The following is a 21,012-nucleotide window of genomic DNA, read 5'->3' on the forward strand; positions in this document are numbered from 1 at the left end:
TAGTAGTGTTGTAATTAATACTATTACTAAATAATGAGTTAATAATGATGCGCCTCAACAAGCAAAGTCACAGCACAATGATACACTTGCAAACCATTAGCTAATGACCCATCAATAATCAATGACCATCACTAGAGTTCACAAAAGCTATCCATCAAACACTGTTCCCAAAAACACCGCCAAAAACACATCTCCACAACACACTATATTTAAACACAACATTAAAACAAAAAAAATAATATAAAATGAAATAATACAAAAAGAAGACTGATCAAAATTAGACAACACGTTCAGATACCTCACAGTTGTCCGTATTAATCTGGCACTCGTGCTAATACATAACACAAATGTACATTTTTAAGTCCAACCGTTTCAATCTGTCAGTCGTACAAGTGAATGGTAACAAACTCTGATAGACAAAAAAACATGCACAGACAAATCCAAATTAAATCCTGCGGCTCGGGATGACACATCGATGTCCTAAGACATGAAACGATTGGTTTGTGTGAAAAACAAAACAGTATTTATATAATTTTTATATATATATATAATTTATACAATACTGAACTTGTCCTTTAAATAGTATGAGTTCCCTACTGAAAAATCCAGCAAAGACCAGCATAAGCTGGTAGCTGGTTTTAGCTGGTTTAAGGTGGCAGTAGCTGGTCCTCCCAGCCTGGCAAAGTTGGTCAAGCTGGTGGGTCAGCTGGTCTTGTAGCATGACCAGCTAAGTCCAGCTAGACCAGCTTAAAAAGTGACCAAAACACAGCTTGACCAGCTTGCTACACCAGCAATACCAGCTAAAACCAAGCTGGGAGACCAGCTCACCAGCTTATGCTGGTCTTTGTGGGATTTTTCAGTAGGGTTTTTTTGGGATTTGAAAATTGGATCCATGCATTTTATGTAATTCAAATATAAATAGCCTAAATTAAAGGTGCAGTGTGTAAATTTCAGCAGCATCTAGTGGTGAGGTTGCGAATTGCAACCAATGGCTCATTCCACTGCTCACCCCTTGCTTTTGAAACACATAGAGAAGCTACGGTAGCCGCCACTGGAAAAACATGTCATTGTCGGAGACAACTTAGTAAAAAAGTTTGTCCGTTAAGGGCTTCTGTAGAAACATGGCATCACAAAATGGAGACTTCCATGTAAGGGGACCCTCGGTGTATGTAGATAAAAACGTCTCATTCTAAAGTAGTAAAAGGATAACGATTCATTATAAAAAGGTCTTTATACACCCCTGATAATATAGTTTTGTATATTATTTTGCATTTCTGTCAAGAGATCCTTCTAAAAATTACACAGTGCACCTTTAAACGCCTCAAGTTAGAGGTCTGGGCCCTTTGATAGGTAGATCTTTGCTTTCGTCAAGGCTGAGGTTTGGGATCCTGGGCGAAAAAGGGTTGGTGATTTTTTTCCTTATTCTAGTGTTTCCATGTTGTTATAGCCTACCTGTGTTTTTGACCTGGATATCCTTTGTTAATTGAGTCCATCAAAGACTGTTACGAAATTTTCGATTCAACACACTATCAATCTAATTTATCGAAATCGTGCAAATTTATTTTTTTCCTCGGGTAAAATGCAAAATGGAAATAAATTACCTGTGATAACGGGCTAGCATGTCTAGGGTTCAATTCTGCTTTAAGGTACAGACAGCCCCTAAAACACACACACTCACACAAACAAACATACCAACCACATGACACAGTCTACATTATATTCCATTTAATTCTTCCAGGAATACTAGATTGCACATATTCCTGCATTTTTTTCACATTCAGTAAATTTAAATCAACAATTCAACCTTACAAAGCTATAAGCTAAATTGCTACAAGCAAAATAAGAAAAATATTTTTAAAAACAAAATGAAAACATATCAAATCATTATGTGGAAATCCTTATGTACATTTTATAGATACATTTACATTTACAGTGTAATAATACATTCAGTTAAAGAGAAGAACAAGAGTTGTTCAAAATGAAAATACTCTTTTATAAATAAACGCTATAATTTCATACTGAATCAGCAGTGCACTACATGTGTGAACTAGACTATTCATTTGATCTTGAGAACGGAGAGGTTCTGTTCTCAGATAACTGTTGTGAGAAAGATGAGCATTGTCTGAAGCACATGGGAAACTGCTCCTTTAACACCTTTATGACTTCTCTTCTGAACTTCTCTCCAACCAAGCCGTAGATGATGGGATTGAGGCAACAGTGACTGTAGGCGATAGTCTCCACCCATTGCATGGTCAGACTCAAACTGTTTTGCCACTCGTGTGACTGCATGTAGCCTTGTGTCTGCATGAAGAGAAGGAATATGGTAATGTTGTATGGTGTCCAAAAGAGGAAATAAACAGCCACCACAGCCAGAATGAGTCTGATGATTTTGTGTTGATTTTGTGATTTGAGGTTTATCAGAGTTGGGATGATCCGTGCGTAACAATACCCCATTATAATCAGAGGAAGAAACAGACTCAAGACGTTTATCTTAAAGTAAATAAAAGTCTTCAAGGCATCACTTGAGTAGTGTGATCCGCAATATGTTGAATTATTCATCTCTTTGGACTCATGGGCAATTATAATATTTGGGAGAGATGCAAACATGCTGAGGATCCACACAAATGAAGCCAAAACCAAACCCATTTTGGCAGAGTGGTTCTTGGAAAAGATACTGTTGGGGTGGACGATGAAGACATAGCGATCCACTGTCATAAGCACCATGAAGAAGATACTGCCGTAGAGACCCAGCGTGTAAAGGCCCGTTACGGTATGACACATGAATTTACCAAAGATCCAGTCAGAAATTGCCGAATGAGCCCAGAAGGGAAGTGACACAAGAAAGAGCAGGTCAGCGATGGCGAGGTTTAAGAGGCACACGTCTGTCATATTGAAGTTCTGGCGGTATCTGATGAGGACCCACACTACCAGGCCATTCCCGATGAAGCCAATGATGAAGACTATGCTATAGAAAGTCGGAAGAAAAACTTCACTGAAGGCCTTCGTGTTGCCGTTGTAGCTTGGAGCAAAATTATCGCTGCCTGGATAGTTCTCGTAATCATCGTAGCCTGAATTATTCATAATGTCTGAAATAAACAAAAATCACAATGTTAGATTATTGTACAGCTGTTTTTATGCATTCAGTCTCATTGCTCTTCCATTTAAAAAGTAGCCAAAATGAAGTCACGCCACAAAGAGTAACATGCAGCTGACTCAAGATGTTTTAATGTCATGTAGTGGTCATGGTTGTCACAAATGCTCTTCAGCATCATATATGTGAAATTTATAGTTTAAATGTTTGTGCTCATTGGTTAAATTTGTGGTTTGTTTCTACCTATAGTGAGGTCAAATATGGACAAACCTAACATTTGAGTTTTAATTAAGTTATGCTCGTTTTTAAACCAAAATGCTGGGTTGGTTCAGATGTGTCCTTGTCTGTAAAATTCAGGTTAAAGTTTCATAATTTAACGCTGATATTTTGAGAATCATTTTGATCAGTTTGATTAAAGATATCAAGATATTTTTTACAGTATGATATTTTCTTTATGTATGATGATTTTATAACAGTACCAGTACATCACAAAAAAACTTTAGCTGAGTTTTTACAGGCAGGGTCACATATATGGATATTTTCTAAGTTCATTTAAACCTAACCGCTGGGTTTGTCCGTACTACATTATTACACTACTATTTTTACTTCTTGTTTTTATATTATTTACCTTTGACCAATTAATAACTTGAATCATTATGAATGTTATGACAGAAGTATTCCTGTTGTGCTCATTTTAAAATATTAATATTATGAAATAAATAAGAAAGACTTTTAATTATCTAACTACAGAGGATGTATTTGTTACTTACCGGGTAATGTTAAGTTCTCGGTCATGTCTCTTGGTTATGAAAGTTAAATCTGTGAAATATCTAAGAGTCTTTCTCTCAAAAGCTAAGCAGAACACAAGGGGTGTTATTTCCTGAGAGGTGGGACTTCATCGTACTCTGCCCTGGGAGAGACTGCAGCTGGGAGAGATCTGCTCTGCTGTGCCAAGACTAGGCCGTTTGTGAGTGCTTTGGGATGGGGTGGAACCCACGGAAGCAGCGGAAGCTGCTGATTGAGAAGAGTGAACTATATGTGCTTTCAGGTCAACGTCTCCAACAACGCCAAAAAAAGTCGCTAGATTTGTCGCAAGTTGCTTTTTTAAAAATAAGTCCCTGAAGTGATCTGAAAAGTCGCTAAATCTAGTGACAAAGTCGCCAAGTTGGCAACACTGAACACAGATGTTATTTACTGTACATCACAAAGGCAGTACTTCATCATATTCAAAAAACATAATGAACTGCTTTTAATACTTCATAAGTGCTCCGAATGTTCAATCTTAACAGTGACTGGGACAGTACCCTTTAAAAAGCTCAGTATGTACATTTGGGGTTCTAATACTCACTCCTTCAACTCCTTATACACAAGAAATAATGTTATTCACCATTCATATTACAAAATTCAGTATATGAATGTAATGATTTGTTAAAAAACCCAATGAATTCAGGGGTTTATTAATCATAGTTTTGTCAAAAATTTGATTAACAACACAAAGAAAACTAAATAAAGAGAATTAATTCTTAAATGTAATAATGATTACCTGCATACAGAGCAAGAGAAGAGAAGAATGGTAAGTTAAGTTGGTGGTTTTGATTCCAGACCTATTTAAAATTTACCTTATTAGAAATCTTTCCACAGATGGTGGAAAGATTGCGTTGATAATCTCTGCACAGGAAAGGCACTGCGTTGGGCTGAATTCCATCTGGCAGCAGAACGGATCATCACTACATTCCATCTCAGCGTTTATGGACTACAACCCCAAAACAGAAAAAGTTGGGACACTGTAGAAATTGTGAGTAAAAAGGAATGGAATAACTTACAAATCTCATAAACTTATATTTTATTCACAGTAGAATATAGATAACATATCAAATGTTGAAAGTAAGATATTTTGAAATGTCATGCCAAATATTGGCTAATTTTGAATTTCATGAGAGCTACACATTCCAAAAAAGTTGGGACAGGTAGCAATAAGAGGCCAGAAAAGTTAAATGTACATATAAGGAACAGTTGAAAGACCAATTTGCAACTTATTAGGTCAATTGGCAACATGATTGGGTATAAAAAGAGCCTCTCAGAGTGGCAGTGTCTCTCAGAGATCAAGATGGGCAGAGAATCACCAATTCATCCAATGCTGCAGTGAGAAATAGTTTTCTGAGTTTCTCAGAGAAAAATTGCAAAGAGATTGAAGTTATCATCATCTACAGTGCATAATATCATTCAAAGATTCAGAGAATCTGGAACAATCTCTGTGCATAAGGGTCAAGACCGGAAAACCATACCGGATGCCCGTGATCTTCGGGCTCTTAGACGACACTGCATCACATACAGGAATGTTACTGTAATGGAAATCATAACATGGGCTCTGGAATACTTTCAGAAAACATTGTCAGTGAACACAATCCACCGTGTCATTCGCTGTTGCCAGCTAAAACTCTATAGGTCAAAAAAGAAGCCATATCTAAACATGATCCAGAAGCACAGGCGTTTTCTCTGGGCAAGGCTCATTTAAAATGGACTTTGGCAAAGTGGAAAACTGTTCTGTGGTCCAACGAATCAAAATTTGAAGTTCTTTTTGAAAAACTGGCATGCCATTTCATCCGGACTAAAGAGGACACTGACAACCCAAGTTGTTATTAGCGCTCTTTTCAGAAGCCTGCATCTCTGATGGTTTGGGGTTGCATGAGTACATGTGGCATGGACAGCTTACACATCTGGAAAGGTACCATCAATGCTGAAAGGTTTATCCAAGTTCTAGATACATATGATCCCATTCAGACGTCGTCTTTTTCAGGGAATACCTTGCATTTTCCAAAATGACAATGCCAGACCACATACTGGATCAATTACAACATCAAGACTGCGTAGAAGAAGGATCCGAGTACTGAAATGGCCAGCCTGCAGTCCAGATCTTTCACCCATAGAAAACATTTGGTGCATCATAAAGAGGAAGATGCGACAAAGACGACCTAAGACAGTTGAGCAACTAGAAGCCTGTTTTAGACAAGAATGGGACAACATTCCTATTCCTAAACATTGGTCCTCCTCCAGCTGTTCCTCATATGTACATTTAACTTTTCTGGCCTCTTATTGCTACCTGTCCCAACTTTTTTGGAATGTGCAGCTCCCATGAAATCCAAAACGAGCCAATATTTGGCATGACATTTCAAAATATCTTACTTTCAACATTTGATATGTTATCTATATTCTACTGTGAATAAAATATAAGTTTATGAGATTTGTAAATTATTCCATTCCTTTTTTACTCACAATTTCTACTGTGTCCCAACTTTTTCTGTTTTGGGGTTGTATTTCCAAGAAGTATTTGGCATTCCACCTGATGATGCATCTGTTTGTACTTATTTGTATAATCTAAAACAGTGGTTCTCAAATGGGGGTACGCGTACCCCTAGGTGTACTTTGGGGTACTGCAGGGGGTACGAGAGAGAAAGTGGAAACTGACATTTAGGAATAAATCAATAAAATCAGTAAATCATGATAATAGTATTTTTATATGACATTAGGACTACACAAATATGCATTTTAAAAAATCATACATTTGAAGCACATTGTACAAAATGCATGTGCGAGTTCAACCTGTTGATCTTGTTTGGCGCATGCGCAAAGGTTTCAGTTCAGCAGCTTTACGGAGATACACAGAGTCTGCTCCTGTTATCATTTCATACTTAAAGTTTACTTTCTTTTGTGGTGTTGCTGTACGTATATATAAATTCAAGTAAGTGACATCTGTCAGTGTTGTAAATATGTTTGAGTTTTATTTGGTTAAATGTACCTCATTAAAGCTTCCATAATAACCTTGGAAAAGCAGCTGTAATCCACACAAAATCGATAACTCAAATGTTTATTTTCAATTTAATATGAATGTCTATCTATTTAAATACATCTATATGGCATATTTGTTCAAATGTATGTTTAATTGCATGTTTGCAAATCTGATAATAGCACATCACGGTGCTTCGATTGACACACACTCATTTGTAACCTGACACCACTAACCAGCTGCAGTAGCAGCAGCCAGCAGACTTATCTTTAATACTTGTATTGTACTGCTACTGCTGTAAGTTTAAAGAGCCACACAGATCCAAAATCGAAACCTTTATTGCAGTGTGTCATGTAGCTGTCCATCAATGTAAACAACGTGTAAAGTAGTTGAACCAAAAAGTGCACGATTAATAAAGTTATTGGCTTCTAAAGCAGAGTCGACTCTGAATTGCTGAAACGAGTCATTATAGGGAGTGAGTCTTCTTCCTGATATTTGCCACGTCACACGAACGCATCCACGTCACATGAGATACTAATCTCCGCCTACAGCCTTGCCCGCAGGAGAAACAAAAACTATGACCCGCCCACAGCTAGTTAGTATGTGTAAACATCAGCTCACGCTGTGTTTTCAGTTTGTGTTGTTTTCATTTAATGATGAATGATATCGTTGTTTAAACTCTATATACTGTCAGAGTCACGATAGCAAACGGTTAACGTAACTCATGCTCACTAAGGGTTTTGCTATGACCCGGTTATTTTACATAAATGCTTAAATGAGTTTAAAATTGTTAGTTTCGATCGTCGTTTGTATTGCTTGGATTAATGATGAATGATGTCGTTGTTTAAACTGTTAATTTACTGTCAGAGAGTCACGTTAGCAAACGGCTAACGCATGCTCACTTACGGTTTTGCTATGACCCGGTTAGTTTACATAAATGCTTAAATGAGTGTAAAATGTTAGTTTCTATTGCCGTTTTTATTGCTTAGATTAAAGTGCCCATATTATGAAAAACTCACTTTTTCTGGGTTTTGGGGTGTTATTTTGTGTCTCTGATGCTCCCACACGCATACAAACTTGGAAAAAAATCAATCCATGCTGTTTTGAGTGAGATACAGGTTTCTGAATGTCCTCTGCCTTGAGTCTCAGATTTCGCGAGTTCAAACTCAGCTCCGTTGTTACGTAACTAGCCGTTTCGTCACATTCAGTTTGAATTTTCCCGCCCAAGGTAGGATTGGAGGTAGGATTTTTAGGATGAAAACAGCGGCTCTGGCTAAATGAGATACAAATACATCCTACAATCCTGTGAAATTTTGTGTTTAGAGTGGATTTGGGTGAAGGATTAGGATAAAACAGTGCTCATCCGGCGAGATTTCATTTGCCGTATCCCTTCTATCCACAACCGCAGGCGTGGCGGGGATGTTTTAGGCGTGGCGGCCCGCCACGGTTGAATGTATATAGCGGAAACACTGCTATGTATCTATATTTCACGGATTATACGCATTTGTGGACAAAAATGGTCATTGGATGTATTTTATTGGACTTTCATGGATCATTCACACATCTGAAACAGACTGGATTCGATTCGCGATCGTTGTATCAACACAAAAAGTCACGTTATATTTTGCATGTTGTCATCTTCTGTCACAAAATACTACATTTATGATGCAAGAGCATCTGTATCTCAAAACAGAGATCATACATTAATGCTAACCCCGTAAATTATACCTTTTAAATGTATAGTGATGTTAAAATTGGTTGTAAACAGTAGGCTATATAGATATTTTTGCAGGCTAGATAGTTTACAACGTGGTTTCGAAAGTTAAAAAAAATTTAATGGCTTTATTTTACAATGCTACAAGAACTAAGTAATAGTGCTTTGCCAAACTAAAAGTTTTTTGCCGGGGGCGTGGTTATGACTCCAAACTAGGCGCACGCTTTTTCGTGAGCTCCTGACTTTATTCTGTTTAAATTCCTGAATTCCATCCTTTTTATTCACCCACACGGATTTAATTTGTTTTATTAACTCATCGTGGTGATCTTAAAATCAAGATGCCGTCAAAAAACCGCAAAGCTAAGCTTAAATTAGACTATACCCCAGTCGTGGAACACGAGGAAGAGGGGGATGCTAGTAGCATTAGCTCATCGGATACAGTATGCAGCGTACCTCATGAAGAAATAACATGTGCCAACGCTTGCCAAAAGTCTGATTTGATTCAAAAACTGGAACTCATGAGAAGTGATTTTGCAACAAAGTTTGACGTAGTTCTAAACGCGATACAGGATGTTAAAAAAGATATACGGGACTTCTCTGGGCGCATGGATATGGCCGAAGAACGCATAGGCAACGTGGAGGATGCGGTTAACTCAGAAAAGGGAAAGTTGGAAGAAGCGACTAAGCACATTGCCTTTCTCACACGGAAGATTGACGATCTTGAAAATCGTTCGCGGAGATCGAACCTCAGAATGGTTAATCTTCCCGAAAAGGTGGAAAATCCGGATGCTGTTGCCTTCTTGGAAAAGTGGCTGCCTGAAACGCTGGGTCCTGAAACCTTTCCTGCTCCGCCTATTATAGAAAGAGCGCACAGGTTACCGGGTAGGCCACATCCCAATCGATCATCTCCAAGAGTGCTGATCATGAAGTTTCTGAATTTTCAAGATCAAGTCAGAGTGATGCGGGCTGCCAGGGCTAAAGGCAAAATTATGTATGGTGATGTAGAGATCAAGTTTTTCCCTGATCTATCAGCAGAGTTGCTTCGTCTGAGGAGGCGTTTTGACGGTGTTAAACAACAATTGCGTTCCCTGAACATTAACTACGGTCTTGTTTACCCAGCCAAACTTCGTCTGACAGCAAATGGAAAGATACGTGAATTTGAAGACCCGACTGATGTGGAAAAGTTCATTCAAGAAATACGTAATGCAGGTGAAGCATAAGAATTTAAATGACAGATTATCTACCGTATTGAGACTTTCCCGACGGAAATTAGTGCATTTCAATTTTGTTTTGCAGAGTCCTTGTTCCCTACCTTAGACTTTATACCCGTTTCATTGCTTACATAGTGATTGTTCTTTTTTTTCTCTCTCTAAAGAGTTAAAGAATTTGCAAATCCTTCTTTGGGTGAATATCTGTATTTTGATGTCAGGAGATTCACATAATTTCATTTTGGTGTTTTTTTTTGCTTAACATTTCGCGTAGTTGCCCTTAACTGCTCCCTTTGTATTATTGGATCAGTGATGGGACATAACTATATCCCAAGGTGTTATTTGGGAGGGGGGTTTTTGGTTGTCCTGTTCAGGTGGACAGCTAATGTAATTTGTTCATGGCAGGTATTTGAGTTATCATTTTTGTTCTATTTCTTTAAAAACTACAATTGGAATAGACAGATCTTCAGGTTAACTTCCACATCTAAACGACACATGTTTAATATATGTGTATTTAAAAATGTACAATCTTTCTTAATTTAAAGAAAATGTCACAAACTAAACTTAAGTTCACTTCTTGGAATGTTAGAGGGATGATCAAAATGGTTAAGCTTAAACAAGTTATTACAAGGATTAAACAGCTGGACTCATCCATAGTTTTTATACAAGAGACACACCTACTTAAAGAGGAGCTCTTAAAGGTGCAAAGAAGATGGCCAGGTCAGGTCTTGGCCTCTTGCTATTCTTCTCATTCTAGAGGGGTGATGGTGTTGATCCATAAGTCGGTACCCTTCTTAGTAAATAACAGTATTATAGATAAAGCCGGTAGATATTTAATAGTTCAAGGAGTTTATATGGGTAAAACTTTTAATCTCATTAATATTTATGGCCCAAATGAGGATAACCCGTCCTTTTTTGAAAACCTTTTTATACTAATAGCCTCTCTTCCAGGTATAGTGATACTAGCAGGTGATTTCAACTGCACTCTTGACCCGCTGCTTGACCGCTCTTCCGGACAGGATAGCTCTCACTCTCAAAGCAGAAAAAAATTAAACAATTTATAAAGGATTTAAATGTGATGACCCCTGGAGAACACTAAATCCATCAAAAAGGGAATACTCATGTTTTTCATCATTATCGAAAACTTCTTCACGAATAGATTATTTTTTAATTTCAACTTCTTTAATTCCTAATATAGATAATTGTATATATGATAGTGCTGTATTGTCAGACCATTCCCCCATCTCATTATTTTACATAGATTCAAAATTTACAAAAGGCTCACATAGCTGGCGCCTACACTCTAAGTGGCTACAGAACGCTGACTTCATTAGATTTATTGGCGAACAAATAGATTTATACTATAATTTAAATGCTGACCAGACCTCTGCCACTACTAGATGGGAAGCTTTTAAAGCATATATCAGGGGCCAAATGATTGGTTATACCAGCTCTAAATTAAATAAATTTAAACAAAAGATGATTAATTTAGATTTTGAAATTAGAGAGTTAGAGAAATTAATAAACATAGACAATTCCAATCAATTGAAACAAAAATTATTAGCCCTAAAAGCAGAGTATGAGGAGCTTTCCTCATCAAAAGCTGAAAATAGTATCTTGAGATTAAGGCATACTTTTTACGATCAGGGCGAAAAACCCTCCAAATTGTTGGCCTGGCAGCTTAAGAAATTAATTTCAGAAAGATCCATTCACGAAATTAGAAATGAAAAAGGGGAAATCACGACAGACCCTGGTGAAATTAATAACACTTTTGTTTCATTTTATAAATCTCTGTATGAATCTGAATACCCTACAAGCCCAGTTGAACAGAATCATTTTTTAGATGGATTGGATATTCCCTCTATCACAGAAGAAACCAAATCTGAGCTTGATAGGGAATTGGAATTGGAAGAGATTTCTAATGCTATTTTGGGTCTAAGAGGTGGTAAGGCGGCGGGTCCGGACGGACTTCCAGTCGATATCTATAAGGAATTTAAAGATAAATTAATCTCCCCTTTGTTGGATATGTATATTGAAGCTTTTCAAAACGGGTGTCTCCCTCCTTCGTTGAGAAGTGCCCTCATTACTCTGATTTTAAAGCCTGGAAAATCCCCAGTGGAATGTGGATCTTTTAGGCCAATTTCTCTTTTAAATGCGGACACCAAAATTATTGCTAAGGCATTGGCATTGAGATTGGAGAGGATTTTACCTCAATTAATACATTTAGATCAGAATGGCTTTATCAAAAATCGTCAGGGATTTCATAATGTTAGGAGAGTACTTAACCTAGTACATGCAGGAGATGGAGCCCCTGATACGGCCATTCTCTCACTCGATGCCGAAAAGGCATTTGACAGACTGGAATGGCCGTTCTTAATGGAGGTGCTAACGAGGTTTGGATTTGGAAATTATTTTCGCAGATGGATTGAAATTTTGCTCATTGATTCCTCTGCAAAGATTCTTACGAACAATTTGATCTCACCTTCATTTAAACTTACTTGTGGTGCTAGACAGGGCTCACCTCTATCACCCCTTCTATTTGTACTAGCTGTGGAACCTATGGCGATAGCAATTAGATCACACCCTTCTATCCATGGTATTTTCACAGAAGCCTTAGAACATCGCATTGCTCTATATGCTGATGATGCCATTATATTTCTTTCAAAACTTGAAATCTCTATTCCTTCCCTCTTAAAGCTTATCGGCATATTTGGCAGTTTTTCTGGATTTAAAGTAAATAAAGATAAATCTTCAATTATGTTTCTCAACGATCAAGAAAGAGTAAACCCTAAGGTGATTCACCCATTTGTAAATGCTCTGAATGGTTTTGAATATTTAGGAATTAAAATTACCCCTAAAATTAAACTCCTTAGTTCAGCAAATTATGAACCTTTGATAGCTAGATTAACTGAAGAAACAACTAGATGGATGACACTACCACTTTCTCTAATGGGAAGAATAAATGTAATTAAGATGAACATATTACCCAAATTTTTATATGTTTTTCAGTCACTACCTATCTCCCCTCCACCTAACTTTTTTCCAATAATAAGAAAGCTTCTATCTAACTTTATTTGGAATAACAGGAAGGCAAGACTCAGACTTTCCTTACTATATCTTCCCTATGAAAGGGGTGGACTTCAACTTCCAAATTTTCTTTGGTATTACTGGGCCGCACAATTGAGAGCTACATTGTTCTGGTTCTCTAAGACAGCTAAAGAGCCATGGTTACATATTGAAACATTGGCTGCAAAAGGACTGGCACTCGACAGCTTTTTATATTCTGCACCCCTAAAAGAACTAAAAAAAATGACGGATAATCCATTTGTTAAAAATTCTATTACAATCTGGTATGATGCCCATAAATATCTTGGAGACCTTCCAGTACTTTCCTGCTTCTCCCCCATTTGGGGAAATAATAATTTCACCCCAGCTAAAAAGGATATGGGGTTTAAACTTTGGATGAATAAAGGCGTGGTTAGAGTAAAGGATCTTTATGAAGAGAATACTTTAATGTCATTTGATAAACTTGTAGCAAAATTTAACATTCCTCAGAAACACTTTTTTAAATATTTGCAACTCAGAAGTTTTATTTTTACTTGTTTAAAGAATTCTGTCCAACTCCCCCCAACATCAATAGTAGAAACTTTCTCATCGCAAGACTGCCATATTAAAGGGAGGATTACCCAATTGTATAACATATTAAGAGAAAATCATACAGAAAGCACTGAAAATAAAAGACAGGCATGGTCCCAAGATTTAAATATTGACATTTCACTTAATGACTGGAATACTATTTGTTTAAAAACACAAACACAAACTTTGAACTCACGATTGAAACTCTTACAATATAATTGGATAATGAGAACTTATATAACCCCTGTAAGATTAAATAAATTTAACCCTAATATCCCTGATTTGTGTTTTAAATGTAATAAGATCCCAGGTACATTTTTCCACTGTGTGTGGGAGTGTGAGAAGATACAGAGGTTTTGGATTGGGGTAACTCAATATATTTCACAGTTTACTTCCTCTCCAGTTCCTTTATGTCCGATGTTGTGTGTATTATGTATGTACAAAGACAATTGTTCGTTGTCCACTAAAGAAAGGAAATTGGTGGATTTGTGTTTATTACAAGCAAGACGCTCTATTGCCCTCTTTTGGAAGAATACAAATTGCCCTTCACTTGGACTATGGCTGAAAAACTTAATAACCTGTTTGGCTCTTGAAAAGCTTACTTATGTAATAAGAAAGAAACCCTCAGAATTTTTTGATATATGGAAGATATTCCTAGATTTTGTTAAAAATGGAGATATTGAAGAAGCTTTGGATGTGTGAATTTATAGAATGTAAGATGTGGTTTATTTAATTTTATTTAATTATTGATCTGTACTTTATTTATTTATTTACTTCTTTTTTTTTTATTTTTATATATTATCCTGCCTGGGGAAAGGTTTTTTTGTTCTGTTCTTTGTTTTTAAATATTTGGTAAAATCTTAATAAAGACATTGCCTTAAAAGTTTTTTGCCAAACTAACCGACACCTGGACTTACCGCCCCGGCTTTTCTGACGAGGCTAACCCCCGAGCCTCTTATAACTTTACGGTCCGGACCTCCTGCTAGCTTCTAGCAATTAGCATGCGGTCCACAAGCAGTATACATCCCCCGCCGAGTCTTAATTTTTGTAATTTGCGAAAATAATGCGTTTGAAAATGTTTTATAACGGGAATATGTTAGTATTGTCCAGGGAAAACAAGTGTATTGTTGAGACTGCTACATCACAATTTACGCTGGAATCTTTGTGTGTCATGATGAGTTTGACACACCGAGACCGGGCCTTACCGCCCCGGCTTTTCTGACGAGGCTAACCCCCGAGCCTCTTATAACTTTACGGTCCGGACCTCCCGCTAGCTTCTAGCAATTAGCACGCGGTCCACAAGCAGTATACATCCCCCGCCTGGTCTTAATTGATCAAAGGAGCAGCAGCTCATAAATATGTAATGACCACCTCAAAACGGCACAATCTGAAATGCACTGAAACAGAGGCTCCTAGAGATGGGTAACAATCTTTTCCTACAAGCTATTTCGAGTAAACAACTTTTGAAACATGCTTTATGGAACTCATACACCTATTTAACTTGTGGAAAAGCAGTCATAAGATGGCCACTTTAATGATGAATGATGTGTATTGATGTTGACAATGTCTTCTCAGTAAATCATGTTAGCACGAAGTCAATACATGTTGCACTATTGTTGGTCTGTGCGACTGATCTGTGATCTGTGCAAAGACTAGTTGACCAATCAGAGCAGAGTAGGCTACTGAAAGGTGGGGTTTAGGCAGACTGAGTTGTTGAATGGCTTCACACGAATCGTTTGGGGATCTCTGAGAAATGAAGTAATTTTTAATGTATATTTTGAGAAAATTACAGTGTTTTTTGACCTTGCATGCATTTAAACCTGTTGTCCGGGATAAACAGTGATATAGAATGCTTAAAATTGTCATCTTACTGGCTCTTTAAACCTTTTGTTAATTAATATATGTTCAGTACTAAGATCATTAATAGTATTTATTGAGACCTGAATCCAGAATCAGGAGCCGAGTCTGCGCGAAATAATTTAAGTTAAAAGAGGTGGCTTCTTAAAAGAGGATGCCAAAAAGAAAAAAAAACAGAGCCTTAAAAATACCACAAGTTTCGTGATGAATACTAATAAGCAATAAACCTGCTCTGGGGCATCAGATATAATAACTCTCTCACTCTCATTTCACTGTATTTTAAAGCTAAATGTTTTTGTTTGGTTGGGGTACTCGGCTTGAAAAAATCATAAAAAGGGGTACTTTAGCCAAAAAAGTTTGAGAACCACTGATCTAAAAGAGGGAAAGTCTTCCGCTGCTGAGTATTTGTTAAAGTTTCGCACTCTAGCGGCCAATAGTGGTTGGAATGAGTCCTTCTCAGTCACGTATTAATGAGTGGAAGCAATCGCAGGTTAATCGGTTTAATGTAAATAATATAAATGATCACAGAGGTACAGACAGCAGATAATCCAGATAGTGAAACAGATGCCAAACACATAACCCCTGCCCCATCTTGGCTTCTCAGACCATAATACAATTTTGTTGTTGCCATAATATAAACAAAAACTGAAAGAAAAACAAAACAAAACACAAAATCTGTTTAAAAACCATGCAAGTCTGGAATAATGATTCAGTGGACACTTTAAAGGAGCATTTCACCCGTGGAAACATTCATCTTTATTAAAAGTGGATCATATTTATAGTCGAAATGTAAAATAAATTTAGAATTTGGTGCCTGTTTGACCGAGAAAAGGGGTGTTTGTAGTCTCACCCCCTCTGCAAAGATAGAGGACTTCCTTCTTTCAATGATGCAAAATGATGATTTTTACATCATTGAAAGAAGGTAGTGCAACATTGAAATCCATATTTCTCCCGTCACAGGGGAAACAGAGGGAATGATGCATGACCATTCAAAAACATGACTGGGTTTCTATCTATACAAAGCTTAATGCAAATGGGTGAAGTGTCCCTTTAAGGGGTTGTTTTGAACTTACTGATTGGGAGATGTTTTTTCGGAGCAATATGGGTGATTTGCATATGATGAATGGAAGGAGATTAAATGTTTAATAGTGGAAATATACAATAGCAGTCTGGCAGAATCTTAATACAATGATGGGAAGAGCTTGAGGGTCACTCCGGTTCAGTGTTCAGATACTGCTTCCTTTGTAGAGCTGCTAAATATTTTGGTAACACTTTAAAATACTGAATGATAAACTACACAAGGACAAATGAGTAATGAAATATTAACAAACTAGTAACTACTAACAAGAAACTCTGGTTAACAAACTAGTAAGTAATAGCACACAGATGAACGTGGTAGTTCACTATTAATTAATCAATAAATACTATTTTTTTCATACTTCCCATAAAACTACTGAGAACACTATATTAACATGTTTACTACTGTAAACAAATACACAAGACTGTTTACATAAGCAATAGGTCATAGCAGACTTGTTTTCATTGAGTAATTAAAGGAACGGTGAATCAAAGGATACATTTTAACTTGATTTTTGTTATGTAAGAGGTTATCGTACATAAACGAACATCCTGCAAGTTTCCAAACTGAAAACGTCCTGGTTACTGAAATACAACAGTTTTTGGAACCAAGCCAAGAAAAAAGTCAGTCCAGGAATGTGTCAATGTGTGACATTGTAGAGATTTTAAACACTACCTACAAATTTGAATGGCAGCCACAACTAATTTTGTAGCCCTGCCCACAGCTCCGCGTTTAGGGAAATAAAACATGTGGGGGCCAGGGGTGAAGGAAACCGTATGCAATGTCTCAACAATCAGTAAACATGCCTTTAAAGATTGCACAGTGTCTGGTTTTGGAAGAACACAGTCGCTGTATAAACTTTCGGCGGAACCTAACATTAGGAATGCATGGTTGAAATTTGTTTTTAAAGAAGTTTCAGCTCACATGGGGAAAAAGAGTGTTTGTTTACGAGATGCTGGACGGGACCAGCAGGGACTGGAAACAATTAAACTCATCAACACAGTCTAACAAATGTCCAGACACAGGTTTTGACTTACCCTCAGCAGTGAGAGTGTGGGCGGGGCTCTCTCCGAAGCCCTCTAACTCCACCAGAACTACCACGATGACATGTGATGTAGCCGGTTTACGTATCTGATCAGGCAGATGGACTTCCTGTTCAATGGTGAAGGTCACTGAAGATTCAGACTCTCTGCCTACAGTGGGCTCAGGCTTCGCGATGCAGAGTGGTGGCAGTCCGGTCTCTGAGGTGTGATCGGCTGGAAAATATGCCGTCTTAAAGGCATCTGTTGCACAGCTTCTATTCATTGTCAATGTAATGCAATGTAAGGCTTAACTATGAGTCCATCTTTCTACTTGACTAAAGATCAGATGTGCCTGCTGAACAGACTTAAGTTCGGCAGAAACTTAAGCACCACTTGCTAAAGATACTGTATTAGCCATTTCACATAAATTAATCATGTTAGTAAAAAATAAAAAAACACTCTAGAGTTTAGAAGTGCTTCTATTCATATTATTTAAGAAATATGACCGGATGAGTTTAAGCCGGAGCATGAAATGTGGTCTGCCTACGTTGAACGCATGGAGTTGCTGTTCGAGGCTCATGATGTCGACGACGGGAAGAAAGTTCCCGTGTTGTTGAGTTCAGTCGGCGCAGCTACATATGGTCTTCTACGCAACCTGGTCCAGCCTGACAAGCCGAAGGACAAAACTTTTAATCAGATTGTGACCATTCTAAAAGATTACTATGAGCCTAAACCATTGGTTATCGCCGAGCGTTTCAGGTACCGTAAATGTGTCCAGAAAAGCGGCCAGACAGTGACGGAATATGCTGCTGAGCTGCGCCAACTTGCTGCAAAGTGTGATTTCGGGGACAGGCTGGATGAAGCTCTACGTGATGGATTTGTCAGCGGAGTCAGTTCTGAGGCATGCCAGCGCAAATTACTCTCGGAGGATAGACTGACTTTTGCGAGAGCTGTGGAACTTGCTGTTAACATGGAGACAGCCCACCGAGATGCGCAGCAGTTGCGGAAAGGTGATGATGTCACCGCTGTTCACAAGGTAAAAGGGAGACATCGATCGCCTTCAGGAGAAAAGGGGGAAGAGAAACAGTGTGCAAAAAGGAAAAAAATGACTGGCTACGTACAAGCTGACGAGATAGAAGATGAAATTCTGATGTTTTCTGTGTTCAGTGCATGTGGTGCTGGCCGACGGCCATACAGGGCCATTTTTGATGTAAATGGAAATAAACTGCCGATGGAAATTGACACAGGAGCAGGAGTCAGCATCATCTCAGAAAATGTGTATGAGCAGTCATTCTCACATGTGCCACTGGAGGGCAGCAGCGTCGCACTGAAGGGATATTCAGGGGAGACCATTCCAGTGAAAGGACAGTTTATTGCAAAAGTGATTTATGGAAATCAGAGTGCTGATCTACCACTCATAGTAGTGGCTGGAGAAGGTCCTTCGCTGTGTAGACGTGCATGGCTGGATAAAATCAAACTGAACTGGAAAATGATTAAAAAAGTCACAGAAAATGTTACACACCCAACAACTAAACCCAAGTCCATCCAAGATGTGTTGGATAATTATACTGATGTTTTCAAGGATGAGTTGGGGACATTAAAAGGTATTAAAGCAACAATTTCTGTGAAGCCTGACGCAGTTCCAAGGTTCCATAAAGCCCGTGTCCTGCCCTTCGCAATGAAAGAAAGGGTGGAAAAAGAACTGGAGCGCCTGGAAAAAGATGGTGTCATCAGCCCTGTGAAGCACAGTGAGTGGGCTGCTCCAGTGGTCCCTGTAGCCAAGCGGGATGGTGGACTCCGCTTGTGCGGCGACTATAAGGTAACTGTGAACATGGCTACAAACACTGAAACATACCCGCTACCACGCATTGAAGAGGTTCTGGCAGCGTTGTGTGGGGGGAAAATATTTTCCAAAATTGACCTGGCAGCCGCTTACCAACAAGTCCTTTTAGATGATGAGTCAAAAAAGTATACAACCGTAAACACGCATAAAGGGCTGTTTGTGTACAATCGGCTTTGTTTTGGCATTAATTCTGCTGTCAGTATTTTCCAAAGGATCATGGAGAACGTGATGAAGGACCTCAATGTAGTGGTCTATTTGGATGACCTGCTAGTGATGGGCAGGGACGAAACTGAGCATCTGATGAACCTGGACAGAGTTCTACAGCGGCTGCAAGAAAATGGCCTGAGAGTAAAAAAGGCAAAGTGCGACTTTGGAAAAAGGCAAATCGAGTACCTAGGTCACATGTTGGATGGAAAAGGAGTCTACCCTTCTAAGGACAAGGTCAGAGCTGTGCATGATGCTCCACCACCCACAAACATCAAAGAGCTCAGAGCTTTCCTGGGGTTGGTCAACTATTATGGTCGTTTTTTACCGCAGCAAAGTACAGTGTTGGCCCCGCTTTACAGATTGCTGAAAGAGCAAACAAAATGGGGGTGGAGTAAAGTGGAACAGTACGCATTCGATAGGTGCAAAGAAATGTTGGCCAGTGACAAGGTGTTAGTTCACTATGATCCAAACCTGCCGCTTTCTCTCGCATGTGACGCTTCAGCATACGGCATTGGAGCCGTTATTCAGCACACGACACCTGATGGACAAGAACATCCAATAGCCTATGCTTCTCGTACGCTCTCGCCTGCGGAAAAGAACTATTCGCAAATTGAAAAGGAGGCGTTGAGTCTGGTGTATGGAGTGAAGAAGTTCCACCAATACCTGTGGGGGCGGAAATTCAATTTAATCACAGACCATAAACCCCTGCTCACGCTATTTGGAGAACATAAAGGACTTCCAACAATGGCAGCAGCGCGTATACAGAGATGGGCTATTATACTGTCGGCCTATGACTACCACATAATCTATCGCCAGTCAGAAGAACACGGAAATGCAGATGGTCTGTCTCGTGTCCCCCTGCCAGAAACTACAGATGCAGGAACAGAGACTATGACGGCCTACCTACATGCACTAATCTGTGAACACCTGGAAGATGCACCACTGAGTGCAAAACAGATTTCGAAGGCAACACGTAAGGATGCGGAGCTGTCTAGGCTGCACAGATACATCATGGAAGGGTGGCCGAAAGACATATCAGAAGAACTGAAAGTGTACTACAAAAAAAAAGAAGAACTATCTGTTGAGCAAGGTTGTGTTCTATGGGGAACAAGAGTAGTGGTGCCGACAAAGCTGAGAGCAGCAGTGCTAAATGAGATCCACTGCGGACACCCTGGCATTGTGAAGATGAAAACCATTGCAAGGCAATATGTCTGGTGGCCACATGTAGACATGGACGTTGAAAAAAACCTGTAAACAGTGTGATAGGTGCCAGTTGGAGCAGCGTATGCCACGTCTAGTCCCTCTGCACCCCTGGGAATTTCCAGGAGATGTTTGGAAAAGGCTCCACATTGACTTTGCTGGGCCGTTCATGGGTCACATGTTTATGATAGTTGTCGATGCATATTCTAAGTGGCTGGAAGTTTTCAAAATGGCACAAATAACATCCTCCGCAACCATTTCGAGACTTCGGAGACTTTTTGCATCATATGGATTGCCAGAGCAGGTTGTCACAGACAACGCCACGACTTTCACATCAGATGAGTTTCAGCTGTTCATGAAAAGGAACGGGAT

At 38.7% G+C, this 21,012-nt stretch overlaps 1 protein-coding gene across 1 annotated transcript; it reads right to left on the minus strand.

The window, feature by feature from the left end:
- Window positions 1-189: 189 nt before the first annotated feature.
- LOC141348937 (C-C chemokine receptor type 5-like) lies at window positions 190-4,011 on the minus strand. Its single transcript, XM_055209472.2, has 2 exons — window positions 3,862-4,011; window positions 190-3,086 (listed from the first exon to the last, which is right to left on the minus strand). The coding sequence occupies exons 1-2, from the start codon at window positions 3,884-3,886 to the stop codon at window positions 2,053-2,055; spliced, it is 1,059 nt and encodes a 352-aa protein (XP_055065447.2). The 5' UTR covers window positions 3,887-4,011; the 3' UTR covers window positions 190-2,052.
- Window positions 4,012-21,012: the final 17,001 nt, after the last annotated feature.

The sequence above is a fragment of the Misgurnus anguillicaudatus genome, chromosome 10 (assembly GCF_027580225.2).
Source record: "Misgurnus anguillicaudatus chromosome 10, ASM2758022v2, whole genome shotgun sequence".
In the NCBI taxonomy this organism is placed as follows: Eukaryota; Metazoa; Chordata; class Actinopteri; order Cypriniformes; family Cobitidae; genus Misgurnus; species Misgurnus anguillicaudatus.